Source organism: Loxodonta africana, chromosome 2 (genome assembly GCF_030014295.1).
Source record: "Loxodonta africana isolate mLoxAfr1 chromosome 2, mLoxAfr1.hap2, whole genome shotgun sequence".
NCBI classification, from domain to species: Eukaryota; Metazoa; Chordata; class Mammalia; order Proboscidea; family Elephantidae; genus Loxodonta; species Loxodonta africana.
Window position 1 is genome coordinate 42585115 of NC_087343.1, and position 18721 is coordinate 42603835.

An 18721-nucleotide genomic window follows, 5' to 3' on the forward strand; every position below is an offset into this window, starting at 1 on the left:
TTCATACAAAAATCAATGTACACCTTGTTATATATATACTCCTAGTTGCTCTCCTCCAATGAGACAGCATACTCCTTCTCTCCGCGATCTATTTCTGTCTCCATTCAGCCAGCCTCTGTCCCCCTCTGCCTTCTCATCTCCCCTCCAGACAGGAGCTACCCACATAGTCTCATGTGTCTACTTGATACAAGAAGTTCATGCTTGACCAGTATCATTTTCTGTCCTATGGTCCCATCCAATCCCTGTCTGAAGAGTTGGCTTTGGGAATGGTTCCTGTCTTAGGCTAACAGAAGGTCTGGGGACCATGACCTCCAGGGTCGTTCTAGTCTCAGTCAGACCATTAAGTCCAATCTTTTCACAAGAATTTGAGGTCTGCATCCTACTGCTTTCCTGCTACCTCAGGGGTTCTCTGCTGTGCTCCCTGTCAGGGCAGTCATTGTTTGTAGCTGGGCACCATCTACTTCTTTTGGTCTCAGGCTGATATAGTCTCTGGTTTATGTTGCACTTTCTGTCTCTTGGGCTCATAATTAACTTGTGTCTTTGCTGTTCTTCATCCTCCTTTGCTCCAGAGGGGCTGCGAACAATGGATGCATCTTAGATGGCCACTTGCTAGCGTTTAAGACCCCAGACACCACTCTCCAAAGTGGGATGCAGAATGTTTTCTAAATAGATTTTATTATGTCAATTGACCTAGATGTCCGCTGAAACCATAGCCCCCAAAACCCTGCTGCTGCTACGCTCGCCTTTGAAGCATTCGGTTTATTCAGGAAACTTCTTTGCTTTTGGTTTAATTCAGTTGTGTTGACCTCTCCTGTATTGTGTGTTGTCTTACCCTTCACCTAAAATAGTTCGTGTCTACCATCTAATTAGTTAATACCCCTCCCCCTCCTACTCTCGTAACCATCAAAGAATGTTTTCTTCGCTATTTAAACTATTTCTCGAGTTCTTATAATAGTAGTCTCATACATTTGTCCTTTTGCAACTACCTAATTTCACTCAGCATAATGCCTGCTAGATTTCTCCATGTTATAAAATATATCACAGATTCATCATTGTTCTTCATTGATATGTAGTATTCCACTTTGTAAATATACCATAATTTATTTATCCATTCATCTGTTGAGGGGCACCTTGTTCTCTTCCATCTTTTTGCTATTGTAAACAGTGCTGCAGTGAATGTGGGTGTGCATATATCTGTTCGTGAAAAGGCTCTTATTTCTCTAGGATATATTCCGAGGAGTAGGATTGTTCATGAGGAACCTTTACATAGATCAAGAGGCAATTGTTCGGACAGAACAAGGGGATACTGATTGGTTGAAAGTCAGGAAAGGTGTGCACCAGGGTTATATTCTTCACCATACCTATTCAATCTGTATGCTGAGCAAATAATACGAGAAGCTGGACTATATGAAGAAGAACGGGGCATCAGGATTGGAGGAAGACTCATTAATGACCTCCATTATGCAGATGACACAACCTTGCTTGCTGAAAGTGAAGAGGACTTCAAGCACTTACTAAAGACGATCAAAGACCACAGCCTTCAGTATCGATTACACCTCAACATAAATAAAACAAAAATCCTCACAACTGGACCAAAGAGTAACATCATGATAAATGGAGAAAAGGTTGAAGTTGTCAAGGGTTTCATTTTACTTGGATCCACAATCAACAGCAACGGAAGCAGCAGTCGAGAAATCAAAAGATGCATTGCATTAGGTAAATCTGCTGCAAAGGACCTCTTTAAAGTGTTGAAGAGCAAAAATGTCACCTTGAAGGCTAAGGTGCATCTGACCCAAGCCATGATATTTTCAATCGCATCATATGCATGTGAGAGCTGGACAATGAATAAAGAAGACCGAAAGAAGAATTGATGCCTTTGAATTGTGGTGTTGGCGAAGAATATCGAATATACCATGGACTGCCAGAAGAACGAATAAATCTGTCTTGGAAGAAGTACAACCAGAATGCTCCTTAAAGGCAAGGATGGCGAGACTGCGTCTTACAAACTTTGGACATGTTGTCAGGAGGGATCAGCCTCTGGAGAAGGACATCATGCTTGGCAAAGTACAGGGTCAGCGGAAAAGATGAAGACCCTCAATGAGGTGGATTGACACAGTGGCTGCAACAATGGGCTTGTGCATAACAACAATTGTGAGGATGGTGCAGAACGGGGCAGTGTTTCGTTCTGTTGTGCATAGGGTCACTATGGGTCGGAACTGACTCGACGGCACCTAGCAACAACAACAGGATTGCTGGATCATATGGTAGTTCTATTTTTGAAGGAAGCGCCAAATCGATTTGCAAAGTGGTTACAACATTTTACGTTCCCACCAGCAGTGTATAAGTGTTCCAGTCTCTCCACAACCCCTTCGATATTTATTATTTTGTATTTTTTGGGTTAATGCCAGCCTTGTTGGAGTGAAATAGAATCTCATTGTAGTTTTGATTTGCATTTCTCTAATGGCATAGTGGTTAAGTGCTACGGCTGCTAACCAAATGGTCAGCAGTTCAAATCCACCAGACACTCCTTGGAAACTCTATGGGGCAGTTCTACTCTGTTCTATAGGGTCGCTATGAGTTGGAATCACCTCTATGGCAACAGGTTAATGGTGAATGATCGTGAGCATTTCCTCAAGTATCTGTTAGCTACCTGAATGTCATCTTTAGTGAAGTACCTGTTCATGTCCTTTTCCCATTTTTAAATAGTTGTCTTTTTGTAGTTGTGTTTTTGCAGTATCATGTAGATTTAAGAGACAAGATGCTGATCGGAAACGTCATAGCTAAAAACTTTTTCCCAGTCTGTAGGTAATCTTTTCACTCTTTTAGTGAAGTCTTTGGATGAGCATAGGTGTTTGATTTTTAGGAGCTCCCAGTTATCTAGTTTCTCTTCTGGTGTTTCTGCATTGTTAAGTAATGTTTTGTATACTGTTTATGCCATGCATTAGGGCTCCTAGCATTGTTCCTATTTTTCTTCCATAATCTTTATCGTCTTAGATTTTATATTTAGGTCTTTGATCCATTTTGTGTTAGTTTTTGTTCACGGTGTGAGGTATGGGTCTTGTTTCATTTTTTTGCAGATAGATATCCAGTTATGCCAACACCATTTGTTCAAGAGACGTCTTTTCCCCATTTAACTGACTTTGGGCCTTTGTCAAACATCAACTGCTCATATGTGGATGCATTTATGTCTGGATTCTCAATTCTGTTCCATTGGTCTATGTATCTGTTGTTGTACCAGTACCAGGCTGTTCTGACTACCGTGGCAGTATAATAGGTTCTAAAATCAGGTAGCGTGAGGCCTCCCACTTTGTTCTTCTTTTTCAGTAATGCTTTACTTATCCGGGGCCTCTTTCCCTTCCATATGAAGCTGGTGATTTGTTTCTCCATCTCATTAAAAAATGCCATTAGAATCTGGATCAGAATTGCATTGTACCTACAGATTGCTTTTGGTAGAATAGAAATTTTTACAATGTTAAGTCTTCCTACCCATGAGCAAGATACGTTTTTCCACTTACATAGGTCTCTTTTGGTATCTTGCAGTAGTGTCTTGTAGTTTTCTTTGTATGGGTCTTTTACGTCTCTGGTAAGATTTATTCCTAAGTATTTTATCTTCTTTATTTTATTCCTAAGCTACTGTAAATAGTATTAATTTAGTGATTTCCTCCCAGATATTTTCTTGGTGTAGAGGAATTCAACTGATTTTTGTATGTTTATCTTGTATCCTGACATTTCGCTGAACTCTTCTATTAGTTTCAGTAGTTTTCTTGAGGATTCCTTTTGGTTTTCTGTACATAAGATCATGTCATCTGCACATAGGGATACTTTTACTTCTTCCTTAATAATCTGGATGCCCTCTATTTCTTTATCTAGTCTAATTACCCTGGCTAGGACCTCTAGCACAATGCTGAATAAGAGTGGTGATAAAGGGCATCCTTGCCTGGTTCTCATTTTCAAGAGGAATGCTTTCAGATTCCATTTGGGATGATGTTGGCTGTTGGCATTGTATAAATGCCCTTTATTATGTTGAGGAATTTTCCTCTATTCCTATTTTGCTGAGAGTTTTTTTTATCATGAATGGGTGTTGAACTTTGTCAAATGCCTTTTCTGCATCAATCGATAAGATAATGTGGTTCTTGTCTTTTGTTTTATTTATATGGATAAACCAAAAAAACCCATTGCCCTCAATTCGATTCCGACTCATAGTGACCCTATATTTATATGATAAATTACTTTAATTGTTTTTCTAATGTCGAACGATCCCTGCGTACCTAGTATGAATCCCACTTGGTCATGGTGAATTATTTTTTTGATATGTTGTTGAATTCTACTGGCTAGGATTTTGTTGAGGAATTTTGCATCTAAGTTGATGAGGCATATAGGTCTGTAATCTTCTTTTTTTGTGATGTCTTTACCTGGTTTTGGTATCAGGGATATGCTGGCTTCATAGAATGAGTTTGGGAGTATTCATTCCATCCTTTTCTATGCTCTGAAATACTTTTAGTAGTAGTGGTGTTAACTCTTCTCCGTAAGTTTGGTAGAACTCTCCAGTGCAGCCATCCAGGCCAGGGCTTTTTTTTTGTTGGGAGTTTTTAATTACCTTTTCAATCTCTTCTTTTGTTATGGGTGTATTAAGTTGTTCAACCTCTGTTTGTGTTAGACAGGTAGTGTGTTTCTAGAAATTCATCCATTTCTTCTAGGTTTTCAAATTTGTTAGAGTACAATTTTTGGTAGTAGTCTGATATGATTCTTTCAATTTCGGCTGGGTCTGTTGTGACACTGCCCGTCTCATTTCTTATTCGGGTTATTTGCTTCCTCTCCCGTTTTTCTTTTGTCAGTTTGGCCAGTGCTTTATCAATTTTGTTAATTTTTTCAAGGAACCAGCTTTTGGTCTTGTTAACTTTCAATTTTTTTTTTCTGTTCTATATTTCATTTAATTCTGCTCTAATTTTTATTATTTGCTTTCTTCTGGTGCCTGAGGGTTTCTTTTGTAGCTCTCTATTTATTGAAGCTGTAGGGATAATTCTTTGATTTTGGCCTTTTTTTTTTTTTAGTTTTTATTATGCTTTACGTGAAAGTTTACAAATCAAGTCAGTCTCTCACACAAAAACTTACATACGCCTTGCTACATACTCCCAATTGCTCTTCCTCTAATTAGACAGCCCACTCCCTCCCTCCACTCTCTCCTTTCGTGTCCATTTTGCCAGCTTCTAACCCCCTCTACCCTCTCATTTCCCCTCCAGGCAGGAGATACCAACATAGTCTCAAGTGTCCACCTGATTCAAGAAGCTCACTCCTCACCAGCATCCTTCTCCAACCCACTGTCCAGTCCAATCCCCGTCTGAAGAGTTGGCTTTGGGAATGGTTCCTGTCCTGGGCCAACAGAAGGCCTGGGGGCCATGACCACCAGGGTCCTTCCAGTCTCAGTCAGACCATTAAGCCTGGACTTTTTATGAGACTTTGGGGTCTGCATCCCACTGCTGTCCTGCTCCCTCAGGGTTCTCTGTTGTGTTCCCTGTCAGGGTAGTCATTGGTTGTAGCCAGGCACCATCTAGTTCCCTTTCTTCTTTTTGAATGTGTGCATTTATTGATATAAATTGACCTCTGAGCACTGCTTTTACTGTGTACCAAAGGTTCTGATAGGAAATGTTTTCATCCTCATTGGATTCTATGAATTTCTTTATTCCATCCATAATGTCTTCCATAACCCAGTCATTTCTGATCAGGGTATTGTTCAGTTTCCAAGTTTTTAATTTCTTTTCCCTGCTTTTTCTGTTGTTGATTTCTACTTTTATGGCCTTACAATCAGAAAAGACACTTTGTAATATTTCGACATTTTGGATTCTGCTAAGGCTTCTTTTATTACCTAAAATGTGGTCTATTCAAGAGAGTGTTCCATGTGCACTAGAAAAGAAAGTATGCTTGGCTGCTGTTGGGTGGGGTGTTCTGTATATCTATGAGGTCAGGTTGGTTGATTGTGACATTTAGATCTTCCGTGTCTTTATTTTGCTTCTTTGTAGATGTTCTGTCTTTCACCCAAAGTGGTGTGTTGAATTCTCCAGTATTATTGTGGTGCTATCTCACTTTTCAATGCTGTTAGAGTTTGTTTTATGTATCTTGCAGCCCTGTCATTGGGTGCATAAATATTTAATATGGTCATATCCTTCTGGTATACTGTCCCTTTAATCGTTGTATACTGTCCTTCCTTATCCTTTGTGGTAGATTTAACTTTAAAGTCTATTTTGTCAGAAATTAATATTGCTTACTCCTGATCTTTTCTAATTGTTGTTTGCTTGATATATTTTTTTCCATCCTTTGAGTTTTAGTTTGTTTGTGTCTTTAAGTCTAAGGTGTTATTTCTTGTAGGCAGCATATAGTCGGGTCGTCTCTTTTTATCCATTCTGCCACTCTCTGTCTCTTTATTGGCGCATCTAGGCCATTTACATTCAGCATAATTATGGACAGGTATGAGTTTACCATTGTCATTTTGATGTCCTTTTTTGTGTGTTATTAACAGCTCCTTTTTCCCACTTAATTTTTTTATGCTTAGTTTATCTTTGTATATTGTCTTTTCCACTTATTCGTTGTTGATTTTGTTTCAGCTGAGTCTTTATTTTTTTCTTGTATTTTATTTTGATGAGTAGGATTCTTAGTCTTCTTTGTGGTTACCTTACTATTTACTCCTATTTTTCTAAGTTTAAACCTAGTTTTTATTTCTTTATATCGCCTTGACTTCCTTTCCATATGAAAGATATATGATTACATTTCTTAGTCCCTCTTTATTGTTTTATTGTTGTCTTCTTTTACATAATGACAGCACTGTTTCTCTGATTTGAGCATTTTTTATCTTGATTTGTTTTTGTGCTTTCCTGTCTGGGTTAACATCTGGTTACTCCGTCCTGTGTTCTAGTCTTGGGTTGATATCTGATATTATTCATTTTCTAATGAGATAACTCCTTTTAGTATTTCTTGTAGTTTTTGGTTTCGTTTTTACGAATTCCCTAAACTTCTGTTTATCTGGAAATGTCCTAGTTTCACCTTCATATTTGAGAGACAGTTTTGCTGGACATATGATTCTTGGCTGGCAATTTTTTTCCCCTCAATTTTTTATATAAGTCATCCCATTGCCTTCTTCCTGCATGGTTTCTCCTGAATACCCAAGCTTATTCTTACTGACTCCCCTTTGTAGGTGACTTTTTGTTTATCTGTAGCTGCTCTTAAAATTCTTTATCTTTGGTTTTGGCAACTTTGATTATAATATGTTTTGGTGACTTTCTTTTAGAATCTACCTTTTATGGAGTTCGATGAACATCGTGGATAGACATCTTCCCATCTTTCATGGTATCAGGGAAGTTTTCTGCCAACAAATCTTCAACAATTCTCTCCGTATTTTCTGTTATCCCTCCCTGTTCTGGTACTCTCACCGCTTGTAGGTAGCTTCACTTGATAGATTCCCACACGATTCTTAGGGTTTCTTCATTTTTTTCAATTGTTTTATCTGATTGTTCTTCGAATATATTGGTGCCAAGCGTTTTATCTTTAGTCTCACTAATTCTGCCTTCCACTTCCTCAATTCTGCTTCTCTGACTTTCTATTTAGTTGTCTAATTCTGTGATTTTGTTGTTAATCCTCTGAATTTCTGATTGCTGTCTATGGATTCTTGCAGCTTATTAAATTTTTCATTATGGTCTTGAATAACCTTTTTAATTTCTTCAACTGCTCTATCTGTGTGTTCCTTGGCTTGTTCTGTGTTTTGCCTGATCTCCTTCCTAAAGTCTTGAAGAGTTCTGTATGTTAATCTGTTGTATTCTGCATCTGGTAATACCAGGAAGTCACCTTCATCCAGAAGATCCCTTGATTCTTTGTTCTGAGAACTTGTTGAAGCGATCATGGTCTGCTTCTTTATGTGATTTGATATTGACTGTTGTCTCTGAGCCATCTATAAGTTATTGTATTAGTTTATGTTTGTTTACTGTATCTGAGCTTCTTGCTTTGTTTTGTTTTGATATGGCCAAATAGGCTGCTCGAGTGAGCTAGCTTGATTATTTTTGCCTTTGAAGCTCTAACGTCCTGTCACCAGATGGCTAGAGCTGTTATCAGATATATGAGCCTAGGAGTCCATTCATTTTTCTTGTATCGCTTCAGCTCAGGTGTCTGGGTAGTTGGTCATCAAGTGTGTGTGTGTCCTACAGTCTTAGAGGGGCAGGGGTGACTGATGTAGGTACAGGTATCTAGTTGCAGCAGGGGGTCATGCTCTGAACAAGGCAGGGGGCTGACAACTGTCTCCCTAGTGTCTATGAGGAAAGCATGCCCCTGTTCCTTAGAGCGCACAGGTGGGCTAGTTCTGCAAATGGACCATGGGCACACAGTGCTTTTAATTGTAAGAAATGGGAGGTACCACTTATCCTTGGATCCCTGCCAGGAGTAGCTATGTGATGTAGGTGGTGCCACCAGTCCTTAGGCCCCTGATGTGGGTAGGTGAGGACCCTGTGTAATAGGCAAAACCACATCGAACATCAAACACCCACCTCTCCATCCCACAGCTGAAACAGTTGTACTCTGCCAACAAGGGTCTATTCTCCAGAAAGGGGCCCACACAGATACATGCAGGAGTGAAAGGTATTCAGAGACCATGGACCATTTATGCCAGGACAGGAGCCGTGTCTGTCCTGAACTCCCAAGGTAGTGGAGGTGACAGATTATCTTTTCCCCCTGTTGTGAATTTATTCCTTTTTCAAGGCCAGGAGAATGGCTCAGGGCGCACAGTGCGGCCTATCTCAGGTCCAGGGAAATAAACAGCCACTGAAGCTGGCTTGGGGGCTGGGGGCACAGTAAAATAAATGGAAGTACTTAGCTTTTGCCGAGAGCACCGTTCTTCTCTGGTTCCGAAGGTGTGAGTAGGTTGATGCTGCTCGTTGTCTCTCTCTGAAGAAACTGGGTCCTGAACGCTACTGCCAGCCCCACTATGGTCACTCCAGGGAATGGTGCCTGAGGATTTCCAGCGATTGAGGTCCAGCAACTCCTCTCCGCTTCTGAACCATCTCTCCCCTACACCCCACCACCCAGTCCGTTTTCGAACTTTGCCTTTGATGTTCAGGGCTCCTAGGTTGTCATAAACTGTTTCATTTGTTTTTTGGGGTCTTTGTTGTAAGAGGGATCGCTGGAAGCGTCTGACTATGCCACATTGCCCCACCTTGCGTCTTTCTTCCTCTTTTTCTCTGACTCTCTACTTTACCAAACATGATGTCCCTCTCCAGGGACTGGTCCCTCCTGATCACGCGTCCGAAGTACATGAGACAAAGTCTCACCATCATCCCTTCTAAGGAGCATTCTGGCCACACTTTTTACAGAACATATTTGTTCATTCTTCTGGCAGCCCATGGTATACTCAATATTCTTTGCCAACACCATAATTCGAACGCATCAATTCCTCTTTGGTCTTCCTTATTCACTATCCAGCTTTTGCATGCATAGGAGGCTAATGAAAATACCATAGACTGGGTCAGGTGCACCTTAGTTCTCAACGTAACATCTTTGCTTTTTAATACTTCAAACATGTCTTTCGCAACTGTTTTGCCCAACGCAATATGTTGTTTGATTTGACAGCTACTTCTATGAGTGTTAATTGTGGATCCAAGTAAAAAGAAATCCTTGAAAACCTCAATAGTCTCTCCATTTAACATGATGTTGCTTATTGGTCCAGTTGTGAGGATTTCTGTTTTCTTTACGTTGAGGTATAAACCACATAGGAGGCTGCAGTCTTTCACCTTCCTCAGTAAGTGCTTCAAGTCCTCTCCACTTTCGAAAAGTAAGATTGTGTCATCTGCATATCCGAGGTTATTAATGAGACATACACTAATCCTGACGTCGCGTTCTTCTTCATCTAGTCCAGCTTCTCGGGTTATTTGCTCAGGATACAGACTGAATAAATACGGTGAAAGGATACAATCCTGTTGTACATCTTTCTTGATTTTAAATCATGCAGTATCCCCTGCTCTGTTCAAATGGCTGCCTCTTAGTCTATGTACAGGCTCCTCATGAGCACAATTAAGTGTTCTGGAATCCCCCTTCTTCGCAATATTATCTATAATTTGTTATGATCCACATAGTCGAATGCCTCTGCACAGTCAATAATACACAGATAAACTTCTTTCTGGTCTTCTCTGCTTTCAGCCAAGATCCGTCTGACACCAGCAATGATACCTCGTTCCATGTCCTCTTCTGAATCCAGCTTGAGTTTCTGAAAGTGTGCTGTCGATGTACTGCTGCAATCGGTTTTGAATGACTGTCAACTAAAATTTTACTTATGTGCGATATTAATGATATTGTTTGAGAATTTCTGCATTCTGTTTGATCACCTTTCTTTGGAATGGGCATAAATATGGATCTCTTCCAGTCAACTGGCCAGGTAGCTATCTTCTAAATTTCTTGGCATAGACGAGTGAGCACCTCCAGCACTGCATCCATTTGTTGAAACATCTTAATTGTTATTCCATCAATTCCTGAAGCCTTGTTTTTCACGCATGCTTTCAGTGCAGCTTGGACTTCTTCCTTCAATACCATTAGTTGTTGATCATATGCTACCTCCTAAAATGGTTGAACGTCAACCAATTCTTTTTGGTACAGTGACTCTGTGTATTCCTTCCATCTTCTTTTGATGCTTCCTACATTGTTCAATGTTTTGCCCCTAAAATCCTGCAAAATTGCAACCCAAGGCTTCAATTTTTTCTTCAGGTATTTCAGCTTGAGAAATTCTGAACGTGTTCTTCCTTTTTGGTTTTCTAACTCCAGGTTTTGCACATTTCATTATAATACTTTACTTTGTCTTCTCCAGCTGCCCTTTGAAATCTTCTGTTCAGCTCTTTTACTTCATCATTTCTTCCATTCACTTTAGCCACCAGACATTCAAGAGTAAGTTTCAGAGTCTTTTCTGACATCCATCTTGGTCTTTTCTTTCTTTCCTGTCTTTTGAATAACCTTTCACTTTCTTCATATATGATATCATCCCATAAATGTTCTGGCCTTCAGTCATTAATGTTCAATGCATCAAATCTATTCTTGAGACAGTCTCCAAATTCAGGTAGGATATACGTAAGGTCTTATTTTGGCTCTCATGGATTTGTTTTAGTTTTCTTCAACTTCAACTTGTATATGAGTAATTGATGGTCTATTCCACAGTTGGCCCCTGGTCTTGTTCTGACATACGGTATTGGACTTGTCCATCACCTCTTTCCACAGACGTAGTGGATTTGATTCTTGTGTTTTCCATCCAGTTAGGTCCACATATACAGTCTCCGTCTATGTTGTTGAGAAAAGGAATTTGCAATGAAAAATCCTATCATGTGATCCCCAGAGTTGTTTCTATCACCAAGGTCATATTTTCCAACTACCGATCCTTCTTCTTTGTTTCCAGCTTTCACATTCCAAACACTAGTAATTGTCAATGTATCGTTACTGTATATTTGATCAATTTTAGACTGCAAAAGTTGGTAAAAATCTTCAATTTCTTCATCTTTGGTATTAGCAGTTGGTGAGTAAAAATAAATAATAGTCATATTAACTGGTCTTCCTTGTAGGGGTATGGATATGATCCTCTCACTGACAGCACTGTATTTCAGGACAGATCTTTAAATGTCGTTTTTGACAGTGAACACGACAGCATTCCTCTTCAATTTGTCATTCCCAGCATAGTAGACCATATGATTGTCTGATTCAGAATGGTTAATACCAGTCCATTTCAGCTCACAAATGCCTATGATACTGATCTTTATTGGTTCCAATTTATTTTTGATGACTTCCAATTTTCCTAGATTCGTACTTCATACATTCCATGTTCCAATTATTAATGGGTGTTTGCAGCTGTTTCGTCTCGTTTTGAGTCATGCCACATCATGAAATGAAGGTCTCCAATTCTTTACTCCATCCATATCATTAAGTCATCTCAACTGAGGTGGCAACTCTTCCCCAGTCATATTCTGAGTGCCTTCTAGGCCAAGTGGCTCATCTTCCGGCACTATATCAGACAATATTCCACTACTATTCATAACGTTTTTGCTGGCCAATTTTTTCGGGAGTAGACTGCCAGATCCTTCTTCCTAGTCTGTCTTAGTCTAAAAGCTCTGCTGATACCTGTCCACCAAGGGTGACCCTGCTGGTATTTGAAACACCAGTGGCAAAGCTTCCATTATCACAGCAACACACACGCCACCACAGTAGAACAAACTAACAGATGCATGGTTACTGTAGATAATCATTATTCATCAATATCAAATTTAAAAAGCCAAAGAAAATTATCTAAATGAACTGACCTTCATAGTCTGATATATTCATATCCATTTTCTCCTGTGTGAATGTTTCAACTTCATCTAAAAGATCCTCATCAATATTTCTAAGTTCTTTTTTGGGATTACAAGTGACAGAAATAATCTTATCATTGATTTCTTTTATTTCAGGGTTTCTTGCTTCAGTTGGCATTCTATGGACAAAAATGCAGCAGCTAAAATTATAACCCATTCTTAGAGAAAAAGAGTTCACTTTTATTTCAAATGGTTTTTGAAAACAAAGAACTTAGTTTTCATATTTATAAAAACAAAAAAAAGGCTGCTTTTTTTGTTTTTTAATCATATGTGGTACATATTAGAAGCTCAATGAATGACTCAACATCCTAGTTTCTATTTACTCAAAAGATCAGAATAATTTTAACTTATCTAAATTCTTTGCCAGTCTCACAAAGGAATCTTCCTGCTGTAAGATCTTTGGTGTTGGTGTTCAAAAATATATTACAGTGTTACTTCATATGTACAAATGGATGAAATTACTAGTTCGACTGCTTCTAGCATGGGAAATAAATTAATATAAATAAATAAAGGGAACTTTCAGGATATACTAGCTCCTCTCTTGAATATATCAGGTAGACCAATAGGGAAGAAACATAATTTGCAATGAAATTTAGAGCAATTCAGAAAGTGCTCACTTCTTGCTCTCCTAATTCAAAGAAACGCTCATTCCTTTAACTTTCAAGGGTTCAATTCTTCCATCTAAGCCCAAACATCATCAAGCCAGGTATATTCTATTGAAAGACAGGGTAGAATCAACAACTTACTTGAAGATATTCTGACAAGATTCATTTTGATCATTTCTTTCCTCAGCCACACCTTCAGTTGATACAGCAAGTGAACAGCCAGCATCTGTTTTGCTCTCATTATCAATACTGGGGCCATTCTGAGACCTAGAGTAATGATTCTCTAGAACCTAAAATGAACCATTTATAGTACTTAGTATTCATTTTTCTACTCATTTTTCCTCACATTTTAAAATTATTCACAATATCTACAGAACTCCTGATTCATTCCCTTATTCATTTACCTAGTATTTACGGTATTACTACTACTCAGTATTGTTGCTGAAGCAATGAGCAAGTCTTTATTTTACCTGGAAAAAGTAACTTTACCTAAAAAAAAAAAACAAAAAACACCACACCCACCGCCTTCGAGTTGTCGATTCCAACTCATAGCGACCCCATATAAGGACAGAGTAGAACTACCCCACAGAGTTTCCAAGGAGCTCCTGGTAGATTTGAACAACAGATCTTTTTTTGGTTAACAGCCACAGCTCTTAACAACTACGCCACCAGGGCTTCCAATAGTGTTTAAAAAAACCAGCCTTACAAATTTCTGAAGTATATTGCCCCTGTTTTCAGGCCACAAACCAACAGCAATAAAAATCAGAGCTTCCAACCGGTTTCTTTTAGTTCAATCTCCTGCTGATAATTTGCATTTCTAACAAGCTTCCAGGCAATGCTAATGATTCCATCTCAGATATACTGAATCAGAATCTACATTTTAACAAGATTCCCAGGTGGTTCTTATGTATAATAAACCCATTGCCATTGATTATGACTCATAATGGCCCTATAGGACAGAGTAGAACTGCCCCACAGGGTTTCCAAGGAGTGCCTCATGGATTCAAATTGCCAACCTTTTGGTTAGCAGTGGTAGCTCTTAACCACTACACCACCAGAGTTTCCACTTATGTATAATAAATCTTGAGAACTACTGCTCTACTGGTGGTTCTCAGAATTGGTCCCTAACCAGCAGCATTAGCATCACCTAGGAACTTGTTAGAAATGCAAATTCTTAGCAGGGGTCAAACCAAACCGCACCAGTTCCAAGCCCTGATAAAAATGTCATGTTGCTTTCATTTTGTTCTCTTTGTCATTATAATGACATTTAGTAGTTATTTTTAAATGGTATATATAGTGGACAAAAACACATACAGCTGAAAATACAAGGGATATACCATCTGTCTCTTACTTAGAAATGTAGGTAGGAATTACTTAGAAATACAAATTTCAATAACAAGTATCACAGTATCATATAAACTACCTGAGGATAAAACTGGTTTAAAAAAAAAAAAACCCACAAAAACAAAACAAACTTATACACACAAACATTTCACACCCTTCAACCTAAAATAAACTATTTAAGAACGAAAGCACACTGAAACAGAACTAATTTAGATACTATTGAGTTTCTCCAAATATTAAAAAAAATACCCATCTCAACTATTTTGCTATCCATATTAAGAAAATTTCAAAACTTTGTTTTCGAAGACATTCATCTACATCTATTTTTTTAGTTGCAACAGCAACTACACAATCAAATTATTTTATGCAAAAAATACTCCTGAAAATAGTTAAAAGAGCAGACTTCTACTTGCTATTGACTAGAGAAAAGAACAAATAGCTAGCAAGCACTAAGTTGTCTACTGACACTCATCTGTCTTTCTAGGTTTGCTTCTCCAACCTCTTCTGGCCTGAGAATATAAGAAAAATGATCTCCTAACACATCTGAGGAGATATCAGTAATAAAAACTTAATAACTGACTAGTTTTTCTCTGAGGAGCCCTGGTAATGTAGTGGTTAAGCACTTGGCTGCTAAGCAAAAGGTTGGCAGTTGGAACCCATCAGCCGCTCTGTGGGAAAAGATATAACAATCTGCTTCTGTAAAGGTTTGTAGCCCTGAAAACCCTATAAGGCAGTTCTACTCTGTCCCCTAGGGTCGATATGAGTCAGAATAGACTCGATAACAATGGGTTTGGTTTTAGGTTTAGTCTTTCTTCATTTAAACCAAACTTGAAACTTGAAAGTAATATAAATGTAAAATCACTTTTGAAGTCACCTAAAATTATCTTCTTCCTCTTTTTCATTTTTATAAACACAAAGACTCAAAACCTCACAGTACTTTCAACGATTTATTTTAAAGAATTAAAAGAAGGGGGAAAAAAGTCCCAAATGAAACAGATTATAATCAACATTGTAATTAACTTTTAGTTACTTAGAGATTCTTTGCTAAGGAAATATATTTTTAATCTAAAATAAGAAATCTCATTTTTATGTGATAAACAATTCATGTACTTACCTTAATAATGGCATTTTTTGCTTTGTATGTAGCAAAATAGGGTTGTCCTAAAAGCCACAATGATGTAAGAATGGCAGCTGTAGAGGTCTTTACACGAATTACTGGACTGTATTCCCAGGATGACTCAGTGATACTAGAATCACAGAGTAGTCTTCTATCAGACCATCTTATCATCCATTCCAGCAGCCTTCCTATATTGCCAAATCTGTTACTTAGTGCTAGAGGAAGATCTTCTTGACGGTTAAGATCATTGCTTTGAATTGCTTTGAAAACACATCTTCTGGTTTTAATGGAATTGGGAGTTAGAAAAATGTGGCTCGACAATCTGTGGACTAGAGGCTTCTCTGGGTTGTCATTTTGCATTCTGTAAATTGACTTTTGTTTTAAACCGAACAATCCACTCTTTGCTTCAGTTTTACTGACTTCATTCAAAGGATTCTCTATACAAGGTCTGATGCCTTGATTAACCACTGCTGAGGCAGAAAGTGCCTGGTTTTCCAAACGTATGACACATTCATTGTTTAAAGAGGATGAGTTTTCAGACTCATATGACTCAGGAGCAACTACAAAGCAAGACCCAGCTCTAAACACATTCTGGCTTTTTGTTTTGCCCTGACGTCGTTTTAAGGTTGTATGCACATCAAAAACCAAAGAATTAAGTTCATGTTCTCTAAGATGTGAAGAAAAACTGGTTAGAAATGGAATACCAGGATCACCGGAACTAATTAGGTCTCTTTCAAGAACATAACTCAAGAAAAGGTCAAGGAATTTAATATATTCATCATCATCACGTTCAAATTCCCAAACACCTATTACAGGAAGTGCATTTTGTGATGACTTTTCATGATCTTCTTTACTTTTAGAATTTTCTTTCTGATTATATATTTTCTTTTTTTCATTGTGCTTACCGATCAATGTTAATTCCATGTTATTTGGGGCATTTCTACAGCAGAACAAATTGAAAAAAGACAAAAGATTAAACATTATTTAATCTCTAGAATTCATCTTTGAACTGACAATAAATACTCTCCAATAATTAAGTCATCTATCTTTTTTTGTGCCTCCATTATCTTTTAAATGAGTGATTGGGGTTGTACAATTGATTAATGTAATTAATGTCACTAAGCTATATACCTGAAAAAAGTTAAATTGGCAAATGATGTGTGATATATATTTTTCCAACAACAGGAACAAAAGCGCAGCTGTTAATGCAGCTTACGTACAACCAGATACCTCATGGGATTTATCTTCTTGGTTAGGAGGTTTACGGTCATGGTTCATGGGACATCTCAGTTAACTGGCCTAGTATCATTTTTAGCGCTTCTGTTCTACTTCCCAGTTCGTCGTGTAGTGCCTGGAGCCTTAAAAGCTTGAAAGTAGCCATCCAAGATACAACAAGAACAGCAGAGGAACAAGGAGAATCAGGAACGGGAGGAGGAAATGGAATGTATGGTTAATTGGCTCCATAAATAACTACCTCCTTTGCTATGAGACCAGAAGAATCGGATAGTGCTCAGCTACCATTACTGAACATTTCAATCAAAAAATTCTATACAAGAATTCTGATCAAAACACTGAGAAATGCAGAACAGAATTTCAAATTCTTATGGAATCCAGACTTCCTGGACCCACTGAGGCTGGATGAACCCCCGAAACCACTGACCTGAGATAATCTTTAAACCTTAAACCAAAAATAACCCAATAAGCCCTGAAGTCTTCTTTAAACCAAGTAATGGTTTAGCTTAACTAGTAAAGAATGTCTGCCTTGAGCACTGTGCTCTTTTAAAGAATTACCTATATGGGATCAAACTGACAAAAGCAAATCAAAAGGTTAGATAAGACACTTAGAGGGCAGAGAGTTTATGTTAATGGTGGAAGAATAATTTGGAAAAAGGACAAGAAGAATGGCTACACAACTTGAAAAAAATGTAATCACTGAATTGTACATATAGAATTAATGAATTGGTATATGTTTCGCTGTGCATATTTTCACCAAAAATAATAATAAAATTTTAAAAATAAGTAAATGAGGTATTGGATGAAATGATCTAAAAGTGTTTTTTAGAGCTCAACATTCTATGATGCCACAAATGTAACACATTAATATCAAAAGGGAAAATTTATGTGTTCACGGAAATTTCACTGTAAAAGAACATGAACACTGTACTGAAGAAAATCTTATAGACCCAAGTTTAAAAAGAAAAATTTAATGAAAACACAAGCCACCAGTATACATCTTAGTTTGGGGTTTCTTGCTTACCCTTCATGTTTGCTTCTCTGAGCAACCCTTACACCACTTGCCTCAAGAAGAATGTTCTCAGGATCCTTTTCCACAAAAACATTGAAAACTTTTTCTAAATACTTTCAGCTGCAAATAAAGCTGTTACTAAACTTTTAGCACTTAACTGCTGACTCAAATTACTTTTAAATCTGTTTCCTTTCAACATGCTCCTTAGGGCAGAACACAGATTCTTAGCTCCCTCAAGAAGAGAAATTAAAGTTTCATGTTAGGTATCTAGGTTGAAGATATCACCTCTCTTCTTACTAAGAATGTACAATAAGCAGCCTTCAGGGTAACATTCAAGCAGTATTGTTTTGTGAAACAAGCACAACATTTATAATGCTATTATATATGGTTTAAGCAGATGCTTTGAGTGGATGGGATTATTTCACTTACAATTATGGTTGATTATACAATTTTTTGGAAACCTTGGTGGCATAGTGGTTAATAGCTGCAGCTGGTACTGAAGGTCGGCAGTTCAAATGCACCAGGTGCTCCTTGAAAACCCTATGGGGAAGTTCTACTCTCTCCTACAGGGTCGCTCTGAGTCTGGATCAATTCGACTGTAACGGGTTTGGTTTTTTTTGGTTTTATACAATCTTTTAGTCAAGAGAAGGATAAACAGTACTGTAGATACTGGAATTATAAAGAAAAAAATAGCAGTAACAGAGATTTAGATGATGCGCAAGAATTTCCCAAAAATTTATGGACAAGATTCAAAGATGAAACCCTTGAAAATGATATGGTTAACTCTATAATTCCAGGTTATTTATGTCTAAAGACTACTAAGAATATTGAATTTACCATGGACTGCCAAAAGAACAAATATGTTTTGGAAGAAGTACAACCAGAATGCTCCTTAGAAGCAAGGATGGTGAGACTACATCTTACATACTTTGGACACGTATGTTGTCAGGAAGGATCAGTCCCTGGAGAAGGACATCATGCTTGGTAGAGTACAGGGTCAATGAAAAATAGGAAGACCCTCAATGAGATGGATTAACACAGTGGCTGCAACAATGGG

At 38.0% G+C, this 18721-nt stretch overlaps 1 protein-coding gene across 1 annotated transcript in view; it reads right to left on the minus strand.

Moving 5' to 3' along the window:
- Positions 1 to 18721, minus strand: part of CPLANE1 (ciliogenesis and planar polarity effector complex subunit 1) — a 175812-nt gene that overhangs the window by 108872 nt on the left and 48219 nt on the right. The window contains exons 27-29 of the mRNA XM_064271392.1: positions 15417 to 16359; positions 13100 to 13248; positions 12306 to 12472 (exon numbers count right to left, since the gene is read on the minus strand). Coding sequence (XP_064127462.1) covers positions 12306 to 12472; positions 13100 to 13248; positions 15417 to 16359 — 1259 coding nt within the window. The remainder of the gene's footprint in view (positions 1 to 12305; positions 12473 to 13099; positions 13249 to 15416; positions 16360 to 18721) is intronic.